This window comes from Bombyx mandarina, chromosome 21, assembly GCF_030267445.1.
Source record: "Bombyx mandarina strain Sakado chromosome 21, ASM3026744v2".
Lineage (NCBI taxonomy): Eukaryota > Metazoa > Arthropoda > Insecta > Lepidoptera > Bombycidae > Bombyx > Bombyx mandarina.
The window spans coordinates 13,833,943-13,844,103 of record NC_143227.1 but is presented as its reverse complement, the minus strand read 5'-3'; the positions used below and the strand labels follow the sequence as shown (position 1 = coordinate 13,844,103).

At 39.2% G+C, this 10,161-nt stretch overlaps 1 protein-coding gene across 3 annotated transcripts; it reads right to left on the bottom strand.

Moving 5' to 3' along the window:
- Positions 1–2,776: 2,776 nt before the first annotated feature.
- Positions 2,777–10,098, bottom strand: Trm1 (tRNA methyltransferase 1). Of its 3 annotated transcripts, none has more exons than XM_089736474.1 (10): positions 9,985–10,098; positions 9,576–9,815; positions 8,861–9,048; positions 8,284–8,512; positions 7,749–7,897; positions 5,919–6,087; positions 5,310–5,530; positions 4,546–4,683; positions 3,777–3,944; positions 2,777–2,938 (listed from the first exon to the last, which is right to left on the bottom strand). In XM_089736474.1, exons 2-10 carry the CDS (start codon positions 9,807–9,809, stop codon positions 2,794–2,796), a joined length of 1,641 nt encoding a protein of 546 aa, XP_089592600.1. In that variant the 5' UTR covers positions 9,810–9,815; positions 9,985–10,098; the 3' UTR covers positions 2,777–2,793. The 3 variants fall into 3 exon arrangements, with proteins under 3 accessions (XP_089592600.1, XP_089592599.1, XP_089592598.1); XM_089736473.1 differs by having other exon boundaries at positions 9,938–10,074; XM_089736472.1 differs by having other exon boundaries at positions 9,912–10,066.
- Positions 10,099–10,161: the final 63 nt, after the last annotated feature.

Below are 10,161 nucleotides of genomic sequence, written 5' to 3'. Positions count from 1 at the left end.
AGTTTTCCCGTGACAATTTATTTCGTTGTGTTCGTATTTTCGTACAGATACATTTTTCAGTGATTGTGTAATAAGGAAAATATTAGGTATTAAGTAAGAAAAAACGATATTTTGTACAAATTATTGTCGATAGTTGGCAGATGGTTATAAAATAGTTGTAATCTTTTGTCAAAACTAGTGGTTGTTATACTGTTATATGTAAATAAAAAACAGCAAAACAATTTTTCGAAACAATTTTCTACTTTGAATTTATCACACAGTGTGTTTGGAATTGAGTCCAGGCATCTGTCAAATAACTTGCGTTGTATGATGGCTACCCGCCACATCAGTCCCCTCCGAGACCGGAGGTCGCGTCATTAACGGCCGTTTTCAATAACCTACCTAAGATCACGGATATATTGCTATCTCCGATTATAATCAGTGAGAGCGTATCTATCCTTAGTTTGCGATTCACAATCACGGATAAGTGCTATCTATCTTTAACCAACTATAGGTAGCTCTGTTGATGACTTGTTTTTTATCTGCGAGAATGCGGGAATCGTGGTAGACGAAGTTCTCGATGCGCTGATGATGAAGTATGAAGGCTGCAACTGTTCCGTCGCAGGTCACCAGTTTGTAGGTAGGTATACGACAAAGAGACGATCTTCCACCGAGCGGGTGATATTGCTCGGTAGACCGACGTTCCGAATGTTGTTGTTCGAAACTCTTATATATGTAAGCTCATCTTGAAAAATATCGTAAGCGAGACAGAGTCATCTCTCAAATATCTTGTGTTCTGCAATGCCAAATACCACATTAAAATGCTATTCTTACCGGTGATAAGGCGTATTGCGCTTGTACGAGTAAAACTTATTTTTGCCACAAAAATGTTTTGTATTCTGGTTAAAGGCATGGGCAGCAATTATGCTATCAAAGGACACTTCGACTTCATTCGCCAGTTGGTGATTTCTATACCAACAACACCCGGGCGGAATGAAGGTCGTTCACCCATTTAGTGCACACAAATACTGTTTGCGTGACAGACTAGTAATTAGCTATGCGGGATACAGGTTTCGTTTTACGATAGTACTATAGTTTATCCCAGTTTTTTACTGGTGGTAGGACCTCTTGTGAGCTCGCGCGGGTAAGTACCTTTTTTTTTTTTTATCCTACCTATGCTGGTAGCCTTGAGAGGCTATTTCAGCTTCGCCCTAACGTTTGTAGGTGAGCTCACGGGGCTCAAACCTGACGACGATGCTAACACGAACCCTAGCATGAGCCGTGCTTCGCAGAATCTACCACCGGATCGGAAACGCGACCCACTGAGAAGATCCGGCGAGAAACTCAGTGGGCTGTGTCTGAGAGTTAATTTACTCGTCGAGCCCTTCGTCGCAAGCGACGGGTTCGACGAGAACGGTGACCGGTGCTTGAAGTACCTAAAAGCACCGTTAGTGGATCGGGAGGATCCGAGATGACGTGTTTTGGGCGACGTCGACTGCTTTCCATTCTGTCCGCAGGATCGGGAATGTAGTTACTGGCAGCCACGATGAGAGGGTTCTCGTGTCGTGCCGCTTTATCGAAGTGGCGCATCGACGCCGACTGCAAATACTTACTGACGGACTCTAAGTCCAGGTCGTCATGGAGGTCGACGTTCCTGACGAACCACGGGGCTCCGACGGCTATCCTGCAAAAACGGGATTGAATAATCTGGAAGGATTTTAAGTGAGTGCGGGCCGCGTGAGCGAACACTACACTTGCATAGGTAATTACGGGGCGTATGCAAGTTTTGTATAGTGTCACCTTATTTCTAAGGGACATTTTACTTCGCCTGCATATCATCGGGTAGAGACGTCCTAGAATGAAGGCGGCACGGTCGCGTACCGTCTTAATATGGGGGCGGAATGTCATCCTACTGTCGAAGGTGACGCCTAAATATTTGACCTTCGGGGCCTACGGTATGGGCTGGTCGAACATCGTGATTGGGCGAATGGCGGAGGCGGAGGTGTCAACGCGCCTAGTCGGGAGAGGGATGCTCAACGTGGTGTTCGGAGGGCGACCCCTTTTGAAGAGCACCGCTGTGCTTTTCGTGGGGTTGATGTCGATGCGCCACTTCCGGAACCACTGTCCCATGGTGGTAGCTGCGGTCTGAAGTCGTCGATGAAGCAACTCATTCTTCCTACACGAGTAGTAGATGGCGGTGTCATCGGCGAAGAGCGCCAGATGGGTCTCCGGAGACCGGGGTATATCATTGATATACAAACTGAATAGTAACGGGGAGAGGGCGGAACCTTGCGGGACTCCGGCTGTGACGTGACGGGGCCGGGAACGCGTTCCCTCGACTCGATATCGGAACGAACGGTTCGACAAGTAGTCTCGTATGATGAGGGTAAGTACCACCGCCCCGGCTATTTCTGCCGTCAAGCAGTAATGCGTTTCAGTTTGAAGGGTGGGGCAGCCGTTGTAGCTATACTGAAATCTTAGAACTTATATCTCAAGGTGGGTGGCGCATTTACATTGTAGATGTCCATGGGCTCCAGTAACCACTTAACACCAGGTGGGCTGTGAGCTCGTCCACCCATTTAAGCAATAAAAAAGTTCCGTTTTCTATTACGGTTTTACAATACAAGACATAAATATAAATTAAAGCAATCATAAACATCATTCTCTTGTTCTTCTCTCAGTCACCTGGGATCGGCGCAACACATTTTCTCCTTCCATACTTCTCTATTGTATATCATTTCTTCGCTCACTCCCTTCTTACACATTATCATCATTCACGCAATAAAAAACAACAATATTCTAATTAAAATACGTTTATTCATTATGTTTTAATTCCATATCAACTTTTTTCCGTGAATCATCGTCACTTGTATCCGAATGTTTTCTTTTAACATTGTTTTCTTTCTTCTTGTTCTTGTTCTGATTTTTAACAGACTTCGACATTTTGTCGTCGCCGATACTGAAAAAAAAAGGACAACTGAAAATCTTTCGCTCTCATAGTAACACATACACGTATGAGAAGGCCATAATATTATTATCTCCATTGTCATCGTATCGTAAATCATTCAGTGATTTTCCCGAAAATGGCTCATAATTTGTAACATGGTAACACTGAAAACAGTTTTTTTAGGTTGCGCTGTCGGGTAAATTGAGCCACGGTATCCGCGCTCCTGAAAAAGGGCGAGACGCATCGATTAGCTCGTTTCGCGTTGTACATTTTTTTATTGCGTCAATGGCCAATCGAGCTACGAGACTTAACTGGTGTAAAGAGCGAGCCTATAGACATCAAACGTGGGTGTTGGCCGCCCTTTAAACACGATAGTCTCAGCTGTACAGTTTTCTAATTTTTCAATGTGTTTTTCGACAGAAATGAGCTTGCCGTTTATTACTATATATTGTTTATTATTGTGCATATATATATTATTCAGAAAACGCTGCTGTCCATTCACTAGTGAAGTTTCGTTGTCTCTAACGTCATCCGCGGGTAGAGATGGGATGGTGCTACGATACTGCACAGCCAATAAAGTAGATTGGGGTGTTTGCTAAATCAGAGCAGATCATCTGTTCTGATAATGATCTAAATAACTTATCTATTTAGGGAAACTTTACTCTAAAGCATAATTATAGTACTTTGGTTGGATGTAAAAAAAAAAAAAACAATCATCCAAGACATATGTTTTAAGGGAGCAAATTGGTAAAGACACATTTCTTCGATTGACAAGCTGGACTAAACATATTAACATAGCACAGACTCTGATTGTACTGCACATTTCTGCTTAAAACCAAAGAGTACAAACTTGACTGCGGCTCTGGACCCAGGTCCCCAGAACGGTGCAGGATTGATCTGGAAGCGAAGCCTGCCGTCACGTCGGCTCAGCGGATTGGCTAGCTCATTCACCGACAAATCGACATTATTCTTTATATCCTGAGATAGTATGTGCTTCGTTACAGGATCCGAAACCAGTCTGAAAAAAAAATTGTTTTAAGTCAGATTGACATCCTTGTCACAAAGCATCCTTCTATTCTAAAAAGTAGGGCACAGGTAAAAAGTAAGAGTTTCAGTAACATAAAGCCTTCCACATAATATTTGGGTAAGACTTACATGACGGCTTTTTTTATTATTTAGATGGTTGGACGAGCTCACAGCCCAGCTGGTGTTAAGTGGTTACCGGAGCCCATAGACATCTACAACGTAAATGCCGCCACCTACCTCGAGACATGAGTTCGAAGTCTCAGTTTTAACAGTACAACGGCTGTCCCACCCTTCAAACCGAAACGCATCACTGCTTCACGGCAGAAATAGGCGGGGCGGTGGTACCCACCCGTGCGGACTCACAAGAGGTCCTACCAACAGTAATTACGCAAATTATAATTTTGCGGGTTTCATTTTTATTGCACGATGTTATTCCTTCACCGTGAAAGTCAATCGTGAACATTTGTTGAGTACGTATTTCATTAGAAAAATTGGTACCCGCCTGCGGCATTCGAACACCGGTGCATCGCTAGATACGAATGCATCGGACGTCTTATCCTTTAGGCAACGACGACTTCAAAATATTAACATACTTGCTCTGCTTAATTGGGTGTGTTTTCTCCCAGGTCCTGATGATGTCCCACATCAATTGTGGTGGAGCGTTCGTCTTCACTGACATTTTCGATGCGTGCGAATAAGATACTTTATAGCCAGCGTTAATAATTGCTGATCTAAAACAGAAACAATCTATATATTAATAGGTGAAGCAAAAACTTGGTACCCCTTTTTACGAAAATTGCGCGGTCGGAGGAGTATGAAATTTCCCACACTTATAAAGAATATAGAGAAGGAGTGCAGAATGTTAATATTTTTTTAAATTATGCCTAAACAATACATTACATCGATAAAAAAGTTATTACACACAGTATCATGTATTTGACACACACACGCAGGCTATACTATTTGTTTATTGTCAAACTTTTCTTATTGCTTATTTATAGTCTGTGCTCAAATTGAGAATAGATTAAATATTGTTTGTCTTTATTTATACCTATTTGTCTTTAATGTAGTTTTGGCGAAATCTGTGATTATAGAAGTATAATAGTCTTTGACAATAGAATCGTCATAGTGTACAAACCTATACTTTCAATTAATTATAGTCGAATTTCGACTTCTAGGGGACCACTAGTCAATATAGCTAATTTATAGGGCGCGCGGAACTAGTTGGTCGCGCCTTAGGTGGCGACAGGGGTGAGTGAGCGGGTTGCCTACTGCACGTGACGCACATGAGATTATACAATGATGACTAAATAAAAAAATAACGATTGCTTCTACATCAAAGACCTTGAATTCGCACCTCATTATCAACATCGGCATTGTCTGCAAGTGCACTCTACCGAATAACTTGTCTATGGTGTAGTACAGAGGGACGTCGTTCAGCTCCTCTCGGACCATAGACAAGACGCCTTCAATGCGTTTCGCCGTTCCGAAGAGTTGAGAATTCTCTTCTACGTACGTTAGGACGCGTGACACGAAGGATTCGTCGTGTATCGGAGCCGACCATATTGGACCGCCTAGCTGAAAATAGGTTGAAAATTTATAAAACATGTTTTGTAAATTACGACACATTTTTTGTGACATTTCTCATGAATCTAATATAGAACTTATTAAAATTAGTTCAGCAATGATGTTTGTATGAAAATTGAATTTAATGCCTGAGTAATATATGTTTTTTTAATCAATGTAATACGAGAACTACTATCCTACTTATTTCTGGAGTGATTTCGGTTAGGGCTACAGTAGTATAGACATATAAGTTAACAAACAACTTCGAAAGATGACATTACTTATATTTGGCCTGTCATTCTAATATCATGGTTTATCATTGATCATCATCATGATTGGTTTACCTCTAAGATGGGTGAGTTGAGTAATGAAATGTATTAAAAAAACTGTATAAACTTACATGATGCCTCTGGTTGCAGTTGGTGCAGTATTCGCCTATAGGTGGAGCCGCAGGAAGATAAGCCTTCATTTGGTTTGGGTTTTTCTCCGACGGGTTCGGTTTGAAGCCACCCAGAGGTTGCAGTGTCAAGTTATCGCAGCCTGTGCAGTGGTAAACCATTGACAACTTGCTGAAATGCAAAAACTAACCCTATACATATTTTAAAATAGAGTCAATTAAATTTTTTCTACCTAATGTATATGTTGTGGTTGTGAAGAATTAAGTCACATCCATCACAACAGGTAATGAAGGGAAAACCTCTCTTGAGTCATGAGGTCGGAGTCTCATTCAGAATATCGTCTGTATTATAATGTAAAATTAGGTTATTATAATAATATTAGTTAATACATTTTAATGTAATATTACATATTATACGTCAATTATTTCAATCAAATGTGATATTAGATTAATATATATTAAATATACCTAGTCAGGTCATAAGTATTGTCACACAGTAAAAACTTTTCTTTTAGAATGCTGGCCACAAAAAAGTTTATTGAATTCGAATTTCGAATTGTTCATGAAAATAAAAATGTTAGAAATTTTAGAATTTCGAACACGTGTTGCAGTTACTGCGTTGCATCGTTGCGGTTACGCGCCAATTCAAATTTTTAACATACTGAAAAATTTGAATATAACCAAAAGATTCGTTTATCGTACCATCAAACGATACAATGAAGACTCTAGTGTAGATGACAGGTCAAGAAGTGGTCGCCCTCGGTCTGTTAGGACTCCAGCAGTGATAAAAGCTGTGAAGGCGCGAATTCAAAGAAATCCCAAACGTAAGCAGAAACTGTTGGCCCTTCAGATGGGGTTAAGCAGAACCACGGTGAAAAGGGTGTGAAATGAAGACTTAGGGCTTCGGGCATATCGAAGAAAAACAGGACATCGTTTGAATGCTCGTCTAATGGACCTGAGACTGAAGAGATGCCGCGCTTTGTTGAAGCGGTACGCAGGAAAAAAATATCGGGAAATTCTTTTTTCGGATGAAAAAATTTTTACCATAGAAGAGAGCTACAACAAACAAAATGATAAGGTGTACGCACACAGTAGTGAAGAAGCGAGCAACCGTATTCCGCGTGTCCAACGAGGTCATTTTCCATCCTCGCTCATGGTATGGTTGGGAGTTTCTTATTGGGGCTTAACAGAGGTACATTTTTGTGAGAAAGGTGTAAAAACGAATGCAGTTGTGTATCAAAATACAGTCCTGACGAACCTTGTGGAACCTGTTTCTCATACCATGTTCAATAACAGGCACTGGGTATTCCAACAAGATTCGGCGCCAGCTCATAGAGCGAAGAGCACACAAGACTGGCTGGCGGCGAGTGAAATCGACTTCATCCGGCACGAAGACTGGCCCTCCTCCAGTCCAGATTTGAATCCGTTAGATTACAAGATATGGCAACACTTGGGAGGAAAAGGCGTGCTCAAAGCCTCATCCCAATTTGTCACTCAAGACATCCTTGATTAAGGCAGCCGCCGATATTGACATGGACCTCGTTCGTGCTACGATAGACGACTGGCCGCGCAGATTGAAGGCCTGTATTCAAAATCACGGAGGTCATTTTGAATAAACTTTAGTCTCATAAGAATCTATGTTTTGTTAAGTTCATTTTGGTATATGAATGGTTACATAATGAATAAACTTGTTTCAATTATTTTACATTAAACATGTGACAGAATTTATGACCTGACTAGGTATATAAATGCAATATTATGTAAATATATATCAAAGTTAAAATGCAATAGTTAAGTAAGAATGCTGTATGAATGAATGATGACCACTGTTACCTTGTTGTCTTCTTGCAGTGCACGGCACCAGAGTATATTTTGACAAAAACACGTATGTAGAAATCGGCTGATATACTAAGAATTGGAACAATGTATCTGCTGTAACGATTTGCATGCTGTTCTATACATTGTAGCATTATCCTGAGGGCCTAAAATAGAAGGTTTATAATTGTATCACAAATGTAGGATATGGAAGTGTAGGTATGCTGCCAGGATTTTTTTGAGTTGGTGCCGTAGCTTTGTCCATCATTACCAACCATTGTCAGAATGGAGTTTATTTCCATTACCTATAAATATTTTCTTTATCGATAAAGTTTCATCGGTCATTCTTGTCAAATCTGATCTAACCCTAAACTGGACTATGCTTTTAGGTGTTACCTCAGTGCTATAACATATTCTTCATGATTTGGAAAATTCCATGGACTCAGCAAGTATCATGAGAAACTCTTTATTGTTATTAGAGGTTTGGGTTCAAAGTGTTTTCCCACTAATGATTAATTTTTAATCATAATAAAAAAAAAAATGTTTTACCTACCATCTCATGACAGCATTTGGTCTTTAAGCTAACAGCACCATATTTACAATAACATGTCTCTGGTGAGTTTCCAGCTAAAACTGCCATATCAGTTGCTGTAACGAGTAGCAAACCACCATCTTGAATGCTCTGTACTGCAGAGTCGAGGAATATTGAAGGGCATCCATAAGGGTCCAGATCAATGGCCGCAAAACGCTTTGAAGGGTGTTTATGTTTGTACATTAACATACTGAAAAGGAATTTCCACTCTTTTGACAATGTGTTTAAGTACTTACAGACTCAAGTAATCTTTTTTTTTTTAAGCTTTGATGGGTAAACTAGCTCACAGCCCACCTGGTGTTAAGTGGTTACTGGAGCCCATGGACATCTACAACGTAAATGCACCACCCACCTTGAGATATAAGTTCTAAGATCTCAGTATAGTTACAACGGCTGCCCCACCCTTCAAACCAAAACACATTACTGCTGCGTGCAGACTCACTAGAGTTCCTACCACCAGTAATAAAGTAAATGATTAACTTTAATTGTATATAATTAATTTATCATTAAAATCTATATCATAAGTAAATACACTCACCAAGCATCATCATGACTAGTTTCTATGATGTGTGACACCTGGTTATGTTCAATATTATGCTTAATTGTCTCAACAGCTTGTTCTGAGAGATCATTTGCAATGATATTGGTAGCATATGGTATTTCTTTAGCATAACGGATGCTTCTGAGGCCTGTTGCTGATAGTGCTTCTAAGATTGTTATTTTTGGCTGTTGATATTAGAGATATTTAAAAGAAATTTTGAAAATATTCTTTAATGAATGAGTTTTGACTTATGACCTAAAGGATAAGGCATCGAGTTTTGCTTATATCAATAGAAGTAAAAATGTTAGTGTTTAAGTTCTGCAAGCAAGTACCAGTTAACCTAAGGAAAAATTTACTCAAGTCTCCAAAGGTTTGAATGATGCAACAGTTTAGACATGCAATTCAATTCAAATAATTGATAGCTCAAGTTGGATAGCGAATACATGTTTTGAAGTCTATGTGTTTTGGTTATGAAATAACACTAGGAGTCTCAAAAGCTTGTTTACCCATGTCCATGCAGTTATGGAAATTAAATTCAATTTAGTTTTGGATACTAATGTTATTCTATAATAAAGAATTCTACGAACATATCAGCTATCGTTTTGTTAATGTAATGTAAGGTAGGTATACTTATTTTGGATTATTGTTATATTTTATAGTTTAGAATGTATGTCATCATAAAAAATATATAAATGAAATAAAGAAAACGGACCTCTGGATTACCTCCGCTTTCTTCGTCTTGCACGGTTTCCAGTTTTTTTTGTTTTTTTTCGAAACGTGCCAACTTTTCCGCTTTATAATCTTCAATAAACAGCGTAAGCACAGCTATACTAAGATCACGGTTGAATTCTTGAACAGGATTGTAAAAAACCTTCTCTGTAGTTAAACATATCTCTGCTTGGCCTTCTTTTATAGTTTTTAAGTTAGATATAGTTTCCATTCTCATAAAGATCTTGAAAATAAATAAATAAAAACATTACACTAACATTGCGTTTCTGATACATATAGGTTATGTCTGAAACTTTTTAAGGTCTGTTTAATTGTGTACCTGGCTAGTAGTTCGTAAAAACTTACGTTGTTTATATAATAACATTTGTTTTGTTCATTAAATTAATACGTACGTTTATTTATACCAAAACAGCTTTCAAGTTCAAAAACCAAATAATTGGCATGTTGTTCTCGTTTATTTTTACTTACATGGACTGGATCAGTCCTTTAAGCCAAATCGTAGTAAATAATAGATACCCATATAATATTGTCTAGTTCTATTTTTATAAATTATACACGAATATAATGGA

Bases quoted from the DNA above. Each gene is read 5' to 3' on its own strand.
- Trm1 (XM_089736472.1), bottom strand. From the start codon at position 9,956: ATGTTATTATATAAACAACGTAAGTTTTTACGAACTACTAGCCAG. The intron at 9,049-9,575 runs GTCCGTTTTCTT...TAATATCAACAG, and splicing joins AAAGCGGAGGTAATCCAGAG to CCAAAAATAACAATCTTAGA. The intron at 7,898-8,283 runs GTAGGTAAAACA...CTTCTATTTTAG, and splicing joins CCAAATGCTGTCATGAGATG to GCCCTCAGGATAATGCTACA.